The following is a 19,435-nucleotide window of genomic DNA, read 5'->3' as shown; positions in this document are numbered from 1 at the left end:
TGCAATGAATATTAAAATATTTTAAGTGCTTAAGAAAAAAGGAAAAGTAAGGCAGGATAGGGGAATCTGTAGAGCCAAAGACTTAGGGAGGATAAAATTTGTATCATTAAATAGTGTGTCAAGGATAAGCTTTACTGAGTAGGTGATATTTCAGCAAAAATTTAAAGAAGTGAGGGAGTTTTTCCAGAAGATGAGCAGCTAGAGAAAAGTTCCTAGGATAACCCTAAGAAGATGCTGGGTGTGTTCAAGGGACAGCAATGAGGCCAATGGGGGGATGGTATTACAAAAGGAGGCCAGGTGGGGGTAAGTTTATATAGAGCCTTACTAGTCATTGTAATAACATTAGCTTTAATTCTTAGTGAAAAAAGGGCTTGCTGGAAGATTTTGACCAAAAGAGAGGCATCTATATTTATATAAAGTCATTTACATTTTAAGTGGATCACCATGGCTGCTGTGCTGAATATAGTGTACAAGAGCAAGGGCAGCAGCAGGAAGACCAGCTTGGAAGCTCCTACACGACCAGAGGTCAGAGATGAGGGTAACTTGAACATGAGTGGTCCAGGTAGCGATAGCAGCAGTATGGAGAAGGGTCTGCTTGGGGATATATTTTGCATATCAAAACAGCATATTTTCATGACAAATTGAATGATGGTGTGAGAGAAAGACACATGTGAAAAATAAATCCTAGTTCATAATAACATACCCTGAGAGGTAGGTCATTGAGGTGGGAAGAAGATAAAATAGCTCCTGAGATTCCCAGTTTTAACAGGACAGATTTCACTGTTTAAAAGTTAACTTAGAGGGCAAACAGCAGAAGCAAGAAGAACTACAATCCTGCAGCTTGTGAAACAAAAATCACATTCACAGAAAGATAGACCAAATGAAAAGGCAGACAATTATGTACCAGACGAAGGAACAAGGTAAAACCCCAGAAAAACAACTAAAGTAAGTGGAGATAGGCAAACTTCCAGAAGAAGAATTCAGAATAATGATAGTGAAGATGATCCAGGACCTCGGAAAAAGAATGGAGGCAAAGATCGAGAAGATGCAAGAAATGTTTAACAAAGACCTTCAAGAATTAAAGAACAAAGACCTAGAAAAATTAAAGAACAAACAGAGATGAACAATAAAATAACTGCAATGAAAAATACACCAGAAGGAATCAATAGCAGAATAACTGAGGCAGAACAACAGATAAGTGACCTGGAAGACAGAATTATGGAATCCACTGTTGCAAAACAGAAAAAAAAAAAAAAATGAATGAAAAGAAATGAAGACACCATAAGGGACCTCTGGGACAACATTAAACACACCAACATTCACATTATAGGGGTTTCAGAAGGAGAACAGAGAGAGAAAGGACCTGAGAAAATATTTGAAGAGATTGTAGTCAATAACTTCCCTAACATGGGAAAGGAAATAGCCACCCAACTCCAGTAAGCACAGAGTCCCAGGCAGGAAAACCCAAGGAGAAACACGCTGAGATACATAGTAAACAAATTGACAAAAATTAAAGACAAAGAAAAATTATTAAATGCAAAAAGGGAAAAATGACAAATAACATACAAGGGAACTCCCATAAGGTTAACAGCTAATTTTTCAGCAGAAACTCTACAAGCCAGAAGGGAGTGGCACAATATATTTAAAGTGATGAAAGGAAAGAACGTACAACAAACATTACTCTATCCATCAAGGAACTCATTCAGATTCGATGGAGAAATCAAAAGCTTTACAGACAAGCAAAAGCTAAGAGAATTCAGCACCACCAAACCAGCTCTACAACAAATGCTAAAGGAACTTTTCTAAGTGGGAAACACAAGACAAGAAAAGGACCTACAAAAACAAAAACAAAACAATTAAGAAAATGGTAATAGGAACAGAGATATCAATAATTACCTTAAATGTGAATGCATTAAATGCTCCAACCAAAAGACACAGGCTAGCTGAATGGATACCAAAACAAGACACATATATATGCTGTCTACAAGAGACCCACTTCAGACCTAGGGACACATACACACTGAAAGTGAGGGGGTGGAAAAAGATATTCAATGCAAATGGAAATCAAAAGAAAGCTGGAATAGCAACACTCATATCAGTTAAAATAGACTTTAAAATAAAGAATGTTACATGAGACAAAGAAGGACATTACATAATGTCAATGGATCAATCCAAGAAGAAGACATAACAATTCTAAGTATATATGCACCCAACATAGGAGCACCTCACTACATAAGGCAAATGTTAACAGCTATAAAAGAGGAAATCAACAGTAACACAATAATAGTGGGGGACTTTTAACACCTCACTTACACCAATGGCCAGATGATCCAGACAGAAAATTAATAAGGAAACACAAGCTTTAAATGACACAATAGAACAGATATATTTAATTGATATTTATGGGACATTCCATCCAAAAACAGCAGATTACACTTTCTTCACAATTACACATGGCACATTCTCCAGTATGGGTCACTTCTTGGGTCACAAATCAAACCTCGGTAAATTTAAGAAAATTGACATCATATCAAGCATATTTTCTGACAATGACACTAAGAGATTAGAAATCAATTACAGGGAAAAAACGTTAAAAACACAAACACATGGAGGCTAAACAACACGTTACTAAATAACAAAGAGACCAGTGAAAAAATCAAAGAGAAAATCAAAAAATACCTAGAGACAAATGACAATGAAAATACGACGATTCAAAACCTCTGGGATGCATCAAAAGCAGTTCTAACAGGGAAGTTTATAGCAAGAGCAGAAATCAATGAAATAGAAACAAAGAAAACAATGGAAAAGATCAATAAAACTAAAAGCTGGTTCTTTGAGAAGATAAACAAAATTGATAAAACATTAGCCAGACTCATCAAGAAAAAGAGGGTGAGGACTGGGCTTCCCTGGTGGTGCAGTGGTTGAGAGTCCGCCTGCCAATGCAGGGGACACAGGTTCGTGCCCTGGTGCGGGAAGATCCCACATGCCGTGGAGCGGCTGGGCCCATGAGCCATGGCCGCTGAGCCTGCACGTCCGGAGCCTGTGCTCCACAACGGGAGAGGCCACAGCAGTGAGAGGCCCGCGTACCACAAAAAAAAAAAAAAAGAGGGAGAGGACTCAAATCAATAAATTTAGGAATGAAAAAGGAGAAGTTACAACGGACACCACAGAAATACAAAGCATCCTAAGAGACTACTACAATCAACTCTATGCCAATAAAATGGACAACCTGGAAGAACTGGACAAATTCTTAGAAAGGTATAACCTTACAAGACTGAAACAGGAAGAAAGAGAAAATAGGAACACACCAATCACAAGTAATGAAATTGAAACTGTGATTAAAAATCTTCCAACAAACAAAAGCCCCAGACCAGATATCTTCACAGGAGAATTCTATCACACATTTAGAAAAGAGCTAACACCAATCCTTCTCAAACTCTTCCAAAAAATTGCCGAGGAAGGAACACTCCCAAATTCATTCTATGAGGCCACCATCACCCTGATACCAAAACCAGGCAAAGATACTACAAAAAAAGAAAATTACAGACCAATATCACTCATAAATATACATGCAAAAATCCTCAACAAAATACTAGCAAACAGAATCCAACAACACATTAAAAGAATCATACACCATGACCAAGTGGAATTTATCCCATGGATGCAAGGATTCTTCAATATACGCAAATCAATCAATGTGATACACCATATTAACAACTTGAAGAATAAAAACCATATGATCATCTCAATAGGTGCCATAAAAGCTTTTGACAAAATTCAACACCCATTTATGATAAAAACTCTCCAGAAAGTGGGCAAACCATGGGAACCTGCCTCAACATAATAAAGGCCATATTTGACAAACCCACAGCAAACATCGTTCTCAATTGTGAAAAACTGAAAGCATTTCTCTAGATCAGGAAGAAGACAAGGATGTTCACTCTTGTCACTATTATTCAACAGAGTTTTGGAAGTCCTAGCCATGGCAATCAGAGAAAAAAAAGAAATAAAGGATACAAATTGGAAAAGAAGAAGTAAAACTGTCACTGTTGCAGGTGACATGATACTACACATCGATAATCCTAAAGGTGCCACCAGAAAACCACTACAGCTAATCAATGAATTTGGTAAATTTGCAGGATACAAAATTAATGCACAGAAATCTCTTGCAATCCTATACACTAACAATGAAAGATCAGAGGGAGAAATTAAGGAAACAATCCCATTCACCATTGCAAAAAAAGAATAAAATACCTAGGAATAAACTTACCTATTAAGGTAAAAGACCTGTACTCAGAAAACTATAAGACACTGATGAAAGAAATCAAAGATGATACAAACCAATGGAGAGATATACCATGTTCTTGGATTGGAAAAACAATATTGTGAAAATGATTATACTACCCAAAGCAATCTACAGATCCAATGCAATCCCTATCAAATTACCAATGGCATTTTTTTACAGAATTCAAACAAAAAATCTTAAAATTTGTATGGAGACACAGATGACCGGAATAGCCAAAGCAGTTTTTAGGGAAATAAATGGAGCTGGAGGAATCAGACTCCCTGACTTCAGACTTTACTACAAAGCTGCAGTAATCAAGACAGTATGGTACTGGCACAAAAACAGAAACATGGATCCATGGAACAGGATAGTGACCCAAGAGATAAACCCACGCACCTATGCTCAACTAAACTATGACAAAGGAAGCAAGGAAATATAATGGAGAAAAGAGAGTCTCTTCAATAAGTGGTGCTGGGAAAACTGGACAGCTACATGTAAAAGAATGAAATTGGAACACTCCCTAACACCATACACAAAAATAAGCTCAAAATGGATTAAAGACCAAAATGTAAGACCAGACACTATAAAACTCTTAGAGGAAAACATAGGAAGAACACTCTTTGACATAAATCACAGCAAGTTCTTTTCTGACCCACCCACTGGAGTAATGGAAATAAAAACAAAAATAAACAAATGGGAACAAATGAAACTTAAAAGCTTTTGCACAGAGTGAAGTAAGTCAGAAAGAGAAAAACAAATATATATTAAAGCATATATGTGGAATCTAAATAAATGGTACAGCTGAACCAGTCTGAAATGCAGAAATGAGACACAGATGTAGAGAACAAACGTATGGACAAAAAGAGGGAAAAGCAGGGGGGTGGGTGGTGGTGGTGGGATGAATTGGGGTTTGGGATTGACATACATACACTAATATGTATAAGATGGATAACTAATAAGAACCTGCTTTATAAAAAATAAAATATAATAAAATTCAAGAAAAAAAGAGAAAATGAATGGTAAGATTGTAGATTTAATCATGACCTTATCAATAATGACATTAAATATAAATGGGCTAAATACAACAATTTAAAAAAAAGTTACCTTAAAACCCTATGACAAATTACCATTTTGTTGTGACACAATATGGGTGCAGACTCTTCAGGGCTAGAGAACAGAGGCAAAAAAACAAAAACGAAAAGAAAACAACACTTAGCTATTGAGTGATTTTTTTTTAACAGCTTTACTGGAGTATAATTGCATTACAATGGTGTATTAGTTTCTGCTTTATTACAAAGTGAATCAGCTATACATATACATATATCCCCGTATCCGCTCCCACTTGTGTCTCCCTCCCTCCCTCCCTATCCCACCCCTCTATATGGTGACAAAGCACCAAGCTTATCTACCTGTACTATGCAGCTGCTTTCCACTAGCTATCTATTTTACATTTGGTAGTATATATAAGTCCGTGCCACTCTCTCACTTCATCCCAGCTTACCCTTCCCCCTTCTCCTGTCCTCAAGTCCATTGTCTATGTCTGAATCTTTATTCCTGTCCTGACCCTAGGTTTCTCAGAAACTTTTTTTTTTTTTAGATTCCATATATATGTGTTAGCATATGGTGTTTGTTTTTCTCTTTCTGACTTACTTCACTCTGTATGACAGACTCTAGGTCAATCCACCTCACTACAAATAAGTCAATTTTGTTTCTTTTTATGGCTGACTAATATTCCATTGTATATATGGCCACATCTTCTTTATCCATTCATCTGTCAGTGGACACTTAGGTTGCTTCCATGTCCTGGCTATTGTAAATAGAACTGCAATGAACATTGTGGTACATGACTCTTTTTGAATTATGGTTTTCTCAGGGTATATGCCCAGTAGTGGGATTGCTGGGTCGTATGGTAGTTCTAGTTTTAGTTTTCTAAGGAACCTTCATACTGTTCTCCATAGTGGCTATATCAATTTACATTCCCATCAACAGTGCAAGAGGGTTCCCTTTTCTCCACACCTGCTCCAGCGTTTATTGTTTGTAGATTTTTTGATGATGGCCATTCTAACTGGTGTGAGGTGATACCTCACTGTAGTTTTGATTTGCATTTCTCTAATGATTTGTGATGTTGAGCATCCTCTCATATGTTTGTGGGCAATCCGTATATCTTCTTTGGAGAAAAGTCTATTTAGGTCTTCCACCCATTTGTGGATTGGGTTGTTTTGTTTTTCGATATTGAGCTGCCTGAGCTTCTTGCATATCTTGGAGATTAATCCTTTGTCAGTTGCTTCATTTGCAAATATTTTCTCCCATTCTGACGGCTGTCTTTTCATCTTCTTTATGGTTTCCTTTGCTGTGCAAAAGCTTTGAAGTTTCATTAGGTCCCATTTGTTTATTTTTGTTTTCATTCCCATTTCTCTAGGAGGTGGTTCCAAAAGGATCTTGCTGTGATTTATGTCATAGAGTGTTCTGCCTATGTTTTCCTCTAACAGTTTTACAGTATCTAGCCTTAAATTTAGGTCTTTCATCCATTTTGAGTGTATTTTTCTGTACGGTGTAGGGAATGTTCTAATTTCTTTTACATGTGGCTGTCCAGTTTTCCCAGCACCACTTATTAAAGAGGCTGTCTTTTCTCCATTGTATATTCTTGCCTGCTTTATCAAAAATAAGGTGACCATATGTACATGGGTTTATCTCTGGGCTTTCTATCCTGTTCCATTGATCTATATTTCTGTTTTTGTGCCAGTACCATACTGTCATGATGACTGTAGCTTTGTACTATAGTCTGAAGTCAGGGAGCCTGATTCCTCCAGCTCTGTTTTTCTTTTTCAATATTGCTTTGTCTATTCAGGGTCTTTTGTGTTTCCATACAAATTGTGAAATTTTTTGTTCTAGTTCTGTGACAAATGCCATTGGTAGTTTGATAGGGATTGTATTGAATCTGTAGATTGCTTTGGGTAGTATAGTCATTTTCACAACTTTGATTCTTCCAATCCAAGAATATGGTATATCTCTCCATCTGTTTGTACCATCTTTAATTTCTTTCATCAGTGTCTTATAGTTTTCTGCATACAGGTCTTTTGTCTCCTTAGGTAGGTTTATTCCAGTTATTTTATTCTTTTGGTTGCAATGGTAAATGGGAGTGTTTTCTTAATTTCTCTTTCAGATTTTTCATCATTAGTGTATAGGAATGCAAGAGATTTCTGTGCATTAATTTTGCATCCTGCTACTTTTCCAAATTCATTGATTACCTCTACTAGTTTTCTGGTACCATCTTTAGGATTTTCTATGTATGGTATCATGTCATCTGCAAACAAACAGTGACAACTTTACTTCTTCTTTTCCAGTTTAGATTCCTTTTATTTCTTTTTCTTCTCTGATTGCTGTCACTAAAACTTCCAAACCTATGTTGAATAATAACGGTGAGAGTGGGCAACCTTGTCTTGTTCCTGATCTTAGTGGAAATGGTTTCAGTTTTTCACCATTGAGAATGATGTTGGCTGTGAGTTTGTCATATATGGCCTTTATTATGTTGAGGTAAGTTCTTCTATGCCTACTTGCTGGAGGGGTTTTATCATAAATGGGTATTGAATTTTGTCAAAAGATTTTTCTCCCTCTATTGAGATGATCATATGGTTTTTCTCCTTCAGTTTGTTAATATGGTTTATCACATTGATTGATTTGCATATATTGAAGAATCCTTGCATTCCTGGGATAAACCCCACTTGATCATGGTGTATGATCCTTTTAATGTGCTGTTGGATTCTGTTTGCGAGTATTTTGTTGAGGAGTTTTGCATCTATGTTCATCAGTGATATTGGCCTGTAGTTTTCTTTCTTTGTGACATTCTTGTCTGGTGTTGGTATCAGGGTGATGGTGGCCTCATAGAATGAGTGTGGGAGTGTTCCTCCCTCTGCTATATTTTGGAAGAGTTTGAGAAGAATAGGTGTTAGTTCGTCTCTAAATGTTTGATAGCGTTCGCCTGTGAAGCCATCTGGTCCTTGGCTTTGTGTGTTGGAAGATTTTTAATCACAGTCTCAATTTCACTGCTTGTGATTGGTTTGTTTATATTTTCTATTTCTTCCTGGTTCAGTCCCTGAAAGTTGTGCTTTTCTAAGAATTTGTCCATTTCTTCCAGGCTGTCCATTTTACTGGCATACAATTGCTTGTACTAATCTCTCATGATCCTTTGTATTTCTGCAGTGTCAGTTATTACTTCTCCTTTTTCATTTCTAATTCTATTGATTTGAGTCTTCTCCCTTTTTTTCTTGATGAGTCTGCCTAATGGTTTATCAATTTTGTTTATCTTCTCAAATAACCAGCTTTTAGCTTTATCGAACTTTGCTACTGTTTTCTTCATTTCTTTTTCATTTCTTTCCAATCTGATTTTTATGATTTCTTTCCTTCTGCTAACTTTGGGGGGTTTTTTGTTCTTCTTTCTCTAATTGCTTTAGATGTAAGGTTAGGTTGTTAATTTGAGATGTTTCTTGTTTCTTGTGGTAGGATTGTATTGCTATAAACTTCCCTCTTACAACTGCTTTTGCTGCATCCCATGGGTTTTGGGTCATCATGTTTTCATTGTCATTTGTTTCTAGGTATTCTTTGATTTCCTCTTTGATTTCTTCAGTGATCTCTTGGTTATTTAGTAGTGTATTGTTTAGTCTCCATGTGTTTGTATATTTTACAGATTTTTTTCCTGTAATTGATATCTAGTCTCATAGCATTGTGGTCGGAAATGATACTTGATATGATTTCAATTTTCTTAAATTTACCAAGGCTTGATTTGTGACCCAAGTTATGATCTATCCTGGAGAATGGTCCTTGAGCACTTGAAAAGAAAGTGTATGCTGTTATTTTGGGATGGAATGTCTTATAAATGTCAATTAAGTGCATCTTGTTTAATGCATCATTTAAAGCTGGTTTCCTTATTTATTTTCATTTTAGATGATCTGTCCATTTGTAAATGTGGGGTGTTAAAGTCCCCTACTATGATTCTGTTACTGTCAATTTCCCCTTTTGTGGCTATTAGCATTTGCCTTATATATTGAGGTGCTCCTGTATTGGGTGCATAAATATTTACAATTGTTATATCTTCTTCTTGGATTGATCCCTTGATCATTATGTAGTGTCCTTCTTTGTCTCTTGCAATAGTCTTTATTTTAAAGTCTATTTTGTCTGATATGAGAATTGCTACTCCAGCTTTCTTTTGATTTCCATTTGCATGGAATATCTTTTTTCATCCCCTCACTTTCAGTCTGTATGTGTCCCTAGGTCTGAAGTGGGTCTCCTATAGACAGCATATATAGAGGCCTTGTTTTTGTATCCATTCAGCCAGTCTATGTCTTTTGGTTGCAGCATTTAATCCATTTACATTTAAGGTAATTATCAATATGTATGTTCCTAGTACCATTTTCTTAATTGTTTTGTGTTTGTTATTGTAGGTCTTTTCCTTCTCTTGTGTTTCCTTCCTAGAGAAGTTCCTTTAGCATTTGTTGTAAAGCTGGTTTGGTGGTGCTGAATTCTCTTAGCTTTTGCTTGTCTGTAAATGTATTAATTTCTCTGTCAAATCTGAATGAGATCCTTGCCAGGTGGAGTAACCTTTGTTGTAGGTTTTCCCTTTCATCACTTTAAATATGTCCTGCCACTCCCTTCAGGCTTGCAGAGTTTCTGCTGAAGGATCAGCTGTTAACCTGATGGGGATTCCCTTGTAGGTTATTTGTTGTTTTACCCTTGCTGCTTCTAGTATTTTTTCTTTGTATTTAATTTTTGATAGTTTGATTAATATGTGTCTTGGTGTGTTTCTGCTTGGATTTATCCTTTATTTGACTCTCTGTGATTTCCAGACTTAACTATTTCCCTTCCCATATTAGGGTAATTTTCAACTATAATCTCTTCAAATATTTTCTCAATCCTTTTCTTTTTCTCTTCTTCTTCTGGGACCCCTATAATTCGAATGTTGGCGAGTTTAATGTTGTCCCAGAGGTCTCTGAGACTGTTCTCAATTTTTTTATTCTTTTGTCTTTATTCTGCTCTGCAGTAGTTATTTCCCCTATTTTATCTTCCAGGTCAGTCATCCGTTTTTCTGCCTCAGTTATTCTGCTACTCTTTCCTTCTAGAGAATTTTTAATTTCATTTATTGTGTTGTTCATCATTGTTTGTTTGCTCTTTAGTTCTTCTAGGTCCTTGTTAAACGTTTTTTGTATTTTCTCCATTCTATTTCCAAGATTTTGGATCATCTTTATTATCAATACTCTGAATTCTTTTTCAGGTAGACTGCCTATTTCCTCTTCATTTGTTTGGTCTGGTGGCTTTTTACCTTGCTCCTTCATCTGTTGTGTGTTTCTTTGTCTTCTCATTTTGCTTAACTTACTGTGTTTGTGGTCTCCTTTTTGCAGGCTGCAGGTTCATAGCTCCTGTTGTTTGTGGTGTCTGCCCCCAGTGGCTAAGGTTGGCTCAGTAGGTTCTGTAGGCTTCCTGGTGGAAGGGACTAGTGCCTGTGTTCTGGTGGTTGAGGCTGGATTTGTCTTTCTGGTGGGCAAGTCCACATCCAGTGGTGTGTTTTGGGGTGTCTGTGACCTTATTATGATTTTAGGCAGCCTCACTGCTAATGGGTGAGGTTGTGTTCCTGTCTTTCTATTTTTTTGGCATAGGATATTCAGCACTGTAGCTTGCTGTTTGTTGAGTGGAGCTGGGTCTTAGTGTTGAGATGGAGATCTCTGGGAGAGCTTTCACCATTTGATATTACGTGGAGCCAGGAGGTCTCTAGTGGACCAATGTCCTGACCTCAGCTCTCCCACCTTCTCGGCTCAGAAGAAAAGGAAGAAAAAAAGAAAGAAAGATTGGAATAAAATAAATAAAATAAAATAATTATTAAAAATAAAATAATTAAAAAGTAATAAAAAAGAAAAAAAAAGAAGGAAAGAAGAGAGCAACCAAATGAAAAAACAAATATACCAATGATAACAAGTGCTAAAAACTATGCTAAAAAAAAAAATGGACAGACAGAAGCCTAGGACAAATGGTCAAATCAAAGCTATAAGACAAAATCACACACAGAAGCATACACATACACACTCACGAAAAGAGAAAAAGGAAAAAAATATATATATATTGTTGCTCCCACAGTCCACTGCCTCAATTTGGGATGATTCGTTGTGTATTCAGGTATTCCACAGATGCAGGGTACAGCAAGTTGATTGTGGAGATTTAATCCGCTGCTCCTGAGGCTGATGGCAGAGATTTCCCTTTCTCTTCTTTGTTCGCACAGCTCCCGGGGTTCAGCTTTGGAGTTGGACCCGCCTCTGCGTATAGGTCGCCTGAGGGCGTCTGTTCTTTGCTCAGATAGGACGGGGTTAAAGGAGCTGCTGATTCAGGGGCTCTGGCTCACTCAGGCCGGAGGGAGGGAGGGGCACGGAGTGCTGGGCGAGTCTGCGGCGGCAGAGGCCAGAGTGACGTTGCACCAGCCTGAGGCGCGCCGTGTGTTCTCCCGGGGAAGCTGTCCCTGGATCACGGGACCCTGGCAGTGGTGGGCTGCACAGGCTCCCGGGATGGGCGTTGTGGATAGTGACCTGTGCTCACACACAGGCTTCTTGTTGGTGGCAGCAGCAGCCTTAGCGTCTCATGCCCGTCTCTGGGGTCCATGCTTTTAGCCGCGGCTCGCGCCCGTCTCTGGAGCTCCTTTAAGCAGCGCTCTGAATCCCCTCTCCTCGCGCACCAGGAAACAAAGAGGAAAGAAAAAGTCTCTTCCCTCTTAGGCAGGTCCAGTCTTTTCCCCGGACTCCCTCCTGGCTAGCCGTGGTGCACTAACCCCCTGCAGGCTGTGTTCACGCCGCCAACCCCAGTCCTCTCCCTGCGCTCCGACAGAAGCCCGAGCCTCAGCTTCCAACCCCACCCGCCCTGGCGGGTGAGCAGACAAGCCTCTCCGGCTGGTGAGTGCCGGTTGGCCCTGATCCTCTGTACGGGAATCTCTCGGCTTTGCCCTCCGCACCCGTTGCTATGCTCTCCTCCGCGGCTCCAAAGCTTTCCCCCTCCGCCACCCGCAGTCTCCACCCGGGAAGGGGCTTCCTAGTGTGTGGAAACCTTTCCTCCTTCACGGCTCCCTCCCACTGGTGCACGTCCCTATTCTTTTGTCTCTGTTCTTCCTTTTTTCTTTTGCCCTACCCAGGTACGTGGGGAGTTTCTTGCCTTTTGGGAGGTCTGAGGTCTTCTGCCAGCATTCAGTAGGTGTTCTGTAGGAGTTGTTCCACGTATAGATGTATTTCTGATGTATCTGTGTGGAGGAAGGTGATCTCCACGTCTTACTCTTCCCCCATCTTGAAGGTCTCCTTGAGTGAGATTAACAATATCTATCATCATAATTTGCTTTTGTTATTTTTTGCAATAACATTCTAGAATTTGGCCGTTATCAAGGTCTCAGGGATATCCATAAAGAATATCAAGTGGTTAACATTAATTCACTTAAAATGTATTTTTAACAACAGGAGATGAAACAAAGAGAGTTTTCAGTTAATCAAGGGCCTCGGTCCCCTGAGTGTTTGGGTTAATTTTCCTGGTGGTTAAATCTTTTAAGTCTTTTGAGATGCTTATGTCCTATCTAATACAAAAAGATCTTGGAGGCTGCTGAGAAAGTTAAGTATCATGCAGTACAATAAAAAACAAAGTAACTAGGATGAAAATAATAGTGAGATTAAGCTATAGTGTTGCATCCTACTGGTTACAAATTCAGTCACATGAACACAACTCCTCTTGTTATCTGTGAGTTGTTGGTCAAGTGACTTATTCTTGCTAAGCCACGAAAAGGAGTAATTCTCAGTAAAAAAAAAAAAAAGTGATATTAATACTTACCACATAATAATTGTAGTGGGAATTAAGAGATAATATACAGACAGCCCTGTCAAAGTGTCTGGATCAGAAAGGGCAGAATAAATTTTAGCTAGCCATAATTTTCATAATCCAACACATTTACTGGTGATAGATTTTAATTTCAGCTCTGAGTTTCTAAAGACCAAAGCAAGGAGGGAACATAATCCATTTGCAAGATTTGAGATGCTTTTAAAGTCTGAAATAAATTTTTCTTGCATAAAATGTGATGTGGTGGGCAAGACCATAGTGATATTCTCACAACAAATTCACATCACCTCTCTCAATGAGAAATAATATTTTAACTAACGAGGCGTGTCCACAGCATCCACCTGGATTGTAGGAGATGATTCTACAGTCTTTCCCTTGGGTTCTTTTATTGGCATCACTGATGATGTTTTGCTTTTACTAATTTGCAGTCATCATGTTGCTTGTTTCTGTTTAAATGCTTGTCCTTTATGCATAGCTAATACATAGCTGGTTATTCCTCATCTTTGGGGGCTTTTTACCCTTCCTCAGCATATAATCCTGCATCAAGACCTTCCTTTCATTCTGTTTTTGCACACAGAATATCCTGCTTACTAAGATTCAATTTTGCATTTTAGGTTGATCTTCAAGATGCCAGCCACTCATCTCCTCTAACATTCTTCAACCCTCAGGATAACATCTTCTCTAGACCTCATAACTAAATTTACTTTCTATTTCTCCTCAGGTCATTACTGAGAATGCTAAATAACAAATTTGTTTCTTATTTTCTCATATAGAAAGTAGATACCAGGTGAAAAGAGACAGAGGCTGTGTTACACACACGTACACACACAGAGAAATTGCTTCTTTTTGCCCACATGTGTGAACTCTGGGAAATGAAAACTTAATACAATGTACCATGGGACACACAATCCTGATTTCATGAGATTAATGAATCACGAAGTTCCTTTCAAAGATATGTGAGGATACATACATGGACTCCAAAAGAGAGAGCTCATAACTAGCATAACCATTCCCATGCAAGAATTACGGTGTTAGTGGAAAAAAAAAAAAAAAAAAACATCACCAGAGTGGCTGGGATGGAAGACCCCAAGAAGTTTCAAAGATGTGACATACTTGTCAGTATCATGGAGGATGACACAAAGGGTGTCATTGGTATATGTACAGAAAATAATGCAGGGGGAGAGGAGGGAATGTGGGTCAGGAGCAGTCAGGCTAGAATTTTAAAGATAAGATGAAAAGGCAAAATGCCCTCAGAAACTGTGAAAGGGGTCTGAAACCAGCAGTATGAACACTAATGGGGCAATTGAAAGGCCAAGCACTGTCCTTTGTACCCCTCAAACCCAGAGGTCCACAGTCTCTTCTGCTGACTGTCCTCTTCCTTGATTCTTTGTTCATAAAGCCACAACCTGCAGGCCAGAGAGCATCCTTTATCTATGTGGAGAAGATGGGGCAACAGGGGAGGGCCCTTCACTGCCTATTCAGTCATATTTGTATTTTATCAATATATATAAATTCAATTTCTAAGAGCCTTTTTTGAAAACCTGTTCCTTTCTTACATTCTTTCCCTATATGGTTCAATAGGTAGTTTTCAGTCACTGTTCAATAAGCAAAGAGTTGCTGCTAGTCACTGTTTCTTAGAGTTTATCATTACATTTGCCATTGGCTCAGAGGATTGACTATTAATCTGAGGTACAAAGCACAGGGGCCCAGATAGCCATACTTTGTATACCACAGGCCATTGCATCCTTCCTCCCATAACCTAGCTTGTTGATAATGGTTCACTCTGTGTGAGCAGCCAGCTAAGTGTAATCTAGACCCCAAATCAGTGTCACCAACCCCTGGAACATGTGACAGTCTGTTCGGTTTGACCCATCAGTCAGCTGTTGGTTCACATTACCACCTCCTAAGCTGGCCCAGGAGTAATTCTTGGCACTTTGTCACCATCCTTGCCCACCTTCAGTTTTTATCCATCACTCCTGTACCTAAAGAAAAGGTAAAGTTGGCTGATGTTTTAGAACTGGAGAAAAGTTCACCTTCCGAATAAGCTTAAAAAAAAATTTGTCTCTTCCTTTTGTCTCTGTGTCTAAATGGTCATGCCTTCCTAATTATAACCAGCAAACTTAAATTTAGAAATAATGTTATCATTTGTTACATTGAAAACAGTATTATGTTACATTGTCATGATCAATATTCTAAGAAAGAATATAGAGATCACAATATTAGGCTCTCCCAAGGTACTAAAAAGACCTTGGTACTCTCTAAAGGTACTGAAAAAATATATACAAAGTTACATATGCAACAGATATTTAATAACTGCCTGTTATATCCAGGATCTATGTTAATTGCTGGGAATACAACGTTAAATGACATTCAGTATCAGTCTTCTAGAAGCCTATACACTAAGATACATAGTATAGATGGAAAGATCCAAAGAATGTGCCTCAGGCTAGACTCTTCTTTCTCTGTGCCTCAGTTTCCCCATCTATAAACTAGGGATTGAAATAGAACAGAGTATTTCCAATTTTTAAAAAACAATTTTTTGGGGCTCCCCTGGTGGCGCAGTGGTTGAGAGTCCGCCTGCCAGTGCAGGGGACATGGGTTCGTGCCGCGGTCCGGGAAGATCCCACGTGCCGCGGAGCGGCTGGGCCCGTGAGCCATGGCCGCTGAGCCTGCGCGTCCAGAGCCTGTGCTCCGCAACGGGAGAGGCCACAACAGTGAGAGGCCCGCATACAAAAAAAAAAAAAAAATTTTTTCTTCCCAATATTGTTCCAGTAAAATCATATTTAAAACTTCCATAGATGAAACATATAAAGTGATTGACCTATGAACTGTAATATAAAAATATTTTAATATGTAAAAGCTACTGTTTTAAAGAATAAAGAATGAATTTATTTTCCTAAACAAATTTTAACTGGAATTTCTCAGAAACATTTATTTTAAATTAATTTGAATCAATTCTGGAACTTATGTAGTAAGATTTCAAAAAATTCTTGCTAAATTCTTGCTAAAATTCTTGCTAAATTCTTATGTAGTAAGATTTCAAAAAATTCTTGCTAAATGAATCAATTCTGGAACTTATGTAGTAAGATTTCAAAAAATTCTTGCTAAATGAATATGTGAAAAAAACAAATGAGTACATTGTACCACAGATAACCTTAATATCTTCTGTACATGTGTTTGGATTCTTTAATATTGTATTTCAGAAATATCTTCCAAGATGAAATGACCCTTACAAATGTAAATAGATATTTCATGACTTCTATATTTTAACTTTTTCTCTTTGAAAAATAGATTAGACGATAAAGGCCAAGTGGTTCGCATCAACTTCAATAATGCAACTAGAGACACAATATTTGATGTACCTGTTGAAAGAGTTCAGCCTTTTTATGCTGCTCTGAAGGAGTTTGTTGACCTCATGAATTGTAAAGAATTCAAGTTTACTTTCAAGATGAATCCAGGTCAGTGAACACATTTTCTCAGACAACTGAAAGAATGGATTTTCTTCAACCTTAACCATTTAGCACAATATCTAGAGCAGTGTTTCTCAAACATGGCATGTGGAACACTAACAACAGAGTCTTGGTGAGCAGCCAGCTTGCTTAAATAGCAGACTCCTGGCCCCTACCCTTCCTCTAAATTGACTCTCCAGACTTTAAAATACTCATAAGTCCCTAGGTAATCCTTAAGCACACCAAAATTTAATAACCTCTAACCTAAAGAATAAATATTGAAAGACAAGCTACAGACCAAATAAAATCTCATGTCTGATATGAAGACTGATGACTTATATTTTCTATTTTGATAGCCAATCAATATAAACTGAAACCTGTACTTAATTTTCCTATCTTGGTAAATAAATAAAATTATCTCCATGAGTCTCACTCTAAAGTACATGAGTAGGATTTACTCATTACGCTTATCTGATCTGGCAAACATGGTGCTACCTGAAATAAAGTAGTACTTGAAGTATTCCAGCCACTTGGATAAAGGAGCAGAAAGCACTATGGTTTGTCTGGACCATCTCTACTCAATAAAGTGACATCAAACTTGAGGCTTTTGATATTTAAAATAAAAAGCATAATTTCTCCCTCCTACTGATTGGGCCAAGTGGAAGATACTTTACGTGTGTGATTATTTTTTGAACTGATCTTTGGTATAATAAGGTACTACTAGAAATCTCCATAAGTCCGCTGCTATGAAGTCAACACCAAGTTGAGTTTAAGAGCAGCAACATGTAAAATGGAAATACCGTGGGAGAAAAGTACCCCCAAAATAGGAGTTGGAATTCAACCTTCACCATTCAATGGCAGTGTATCTCCTGGCAAGTGCCTCAACTGCTCAGAGCTTCAGTTTTCTCATGTATGAAAATAGGAGATAATACTCTCCTTTCAAGATTTTTATGAGGCATAGAAATTATGTACATAAAATACTAGGAACATGAAAGACAAACCAAGAATGTCACTACCCTTATAATTGTTTGAAGCTGTTAAAGTAGAAATAAATACTTCTTAAGTCAGGAGGAGAAAAACAAATACCATATGATACCACTTATATGTGGAATCTAAACTATGACACAAATGAAACAGACTCACAGACATAGAGAACAGCCTTGTGGTTGTCAATGGGGAGAAGGTTGGGGAAAGGGATGGACTGGACATTTGGGGTTAGCAGATGAAAGCTATTATATATAGAATGGATGAACAACAAGGTCCTACTATATATCACGGGGAATTATATTCAATATCCTGTAATAAACCATAATGGAAAAGAATATAAAAAAGAATGTATATATAACTGAATCACTTTGCTGTACAGCAGAAATTAACACAATATTATAAATCAACTATACTTCAATTTAAAAAAAACACTTCTGAGTAAGAGATAAGTAACCATTAGGAAGAACAATTCAAAGGTTTTATACAGAGATAATACTTTAAGTAAGAATTATAAAAGTGTCTACAAGGGCCCCCCAAGCTATGTAGTTCAAATGTCAAAAGGTCTAAAGCAGTCTCCATTCAGTGGGCCTGATTTGTATGAAAAAGCAAATGCGCAGTTTCATGTAAAGAAATAAACATATTGCGTCTTGATGTGAACCAAGTAGCAATGCTGTTTTGCAGTTTACGTTTTCTAGCTCAGAAAATCATTTACACATAGAATTATATTCATATTGAACAAAATCTTTTGTCTAGGTGATGTGATTACCTTTGATAACTGGCGCTTACTTCATGGCCGACGGAGCTATGAAGCAGGAACTGAGATATCCCGCCATCTAGAAGGAGCTTATGCCGACTGGGATGTGGTCATGTCAAGGCTTCGTATCTTAAGGCAGAGTGTCCGGAATAGAAACTGAATCTCCTGTCGATAAGATTCCAGTGAGTGTATTTTATAAGATATGGCAAGGTTATTTGTCTTCACAGGCCATGAGCCATGTCAGTAACATATTAATTTCTTTAACACAAGAGTTCTCTTTTCTTTGTAGTCATATACACTGCCAACTTTTTAGATGTTGTAGCCATGCTCTCTCTTTTTCAAATAATAAAGCATCTCTTCTGTCCAATTGCATGTATGATCTAATTTCTTTTGCACATCTGTGAGAGTATCCAGAATACCTTCAAATAGTTTTGTATCAAAGTCTTTCTTCAAGTAAGGCTTCTTCTAAATAAAACTTTTGTTTCAAATAAAGGTTGTGTTTCAAATAAACTTGTCTCAAAATATGTTTCTGCTCTGTTGCCTGGAGGGTCTCATTTTTCATGACTACATATGACTGTCTTTAGCATGCTTGGAAAGAGGCTTCATATTTTCAAAGATCTCTTTTGTTTACTCTTATTACAGAATTACGTGACCCCAATTTCCAGACCTCACCAACTTGGTGATCTCAGCATTTCTTTTAATACCTAAATTATGATACCAAACCCAAGAATATGCCAAATGAAAAGAAAATCTAGTTCCACCCCCCGCCAAGTTGCTCTTGCCCCAAAGAAATACTCCCAAGGACTGCCAGCATAGCTTACCCCTGTCCGTGGATCAGTTCTCCTCACTCCTTGCCTTCAACTAATAACTAGAAAAGGTAGAACCAAGATGCATGCAACACTCATAAGTGGACATGATGTTTGTTAACCTCTGGACAGCTTGACTTGCTGGTCTTGGCTTCTTATATGGCCACTGCCTTGCTTCCAGTGATGGAACACAGGTGTCACCACCAGCCATGAAAGTTCCACTCTGGTTGTGCCCAGTCCCTTCCCTACCTCTGCCGAAAAGGGGAGTCTCAGCATTTCCATTTGCTGAAATCCTGGTAGTACATAG

At 38.0% G+C, this 19,435-nt stretch overlaps 1 protein-coding gene across 2 annotated transcripts in view; it reads left to right on the top strand.

Annotated features, from left to right (window-relative positions):
- Positions 1-18,832, top strand: part of BBOX1 (gamma-butyrobetaine hydroxylase 1) — a 77,604-nt gene extending 58,772 nt beyond the window's left edge. For both annotated transcript variants that reach the window (XM_027115151.1, XM_027115150.1), the window contains exons 7-8: positions 16,424-16,590; positions 18,322-18,832. In XM_027115151.1, the coding sequence (XP_026970952.1) occupies positions 16,424-16,590; positions 18,322-18,482 (328 nt within the window). In that variant the 3' untranslated portion in view covers positions 18,483-18,832. The remainder of the gene's footprint in view (positions 1-16,423; positions 16,591-18,321) is intronic.
- The last annotated feature ends 603 nt before the right edge of the window (positions 18,833-19,435 follow it).

The sequence above is a fragment of the Aethalodelphis obliquidens genome, unplaced genomic scaffold, assembly GCF_003676395.1.
Source record: "Aethalodelphis obliquidens isolate GAN/ISIS:26980383/991018 unplaced genomic scaffold, ASM367639v1 scaffold14, whole genome shotgun sequence".
Lineage (NCBI taxonomy): Eukaryota > Metazoa > Chordata > Mammalia > Artiodactyla > Delphinidae > Aethalodelphis > Aethalodelphis obliquidens.
The sequence above is the reverse complement of the archived record's forward strand: the minus strand, read 5'-3'. Positions and strand labels throughout refer to the sequence as shown.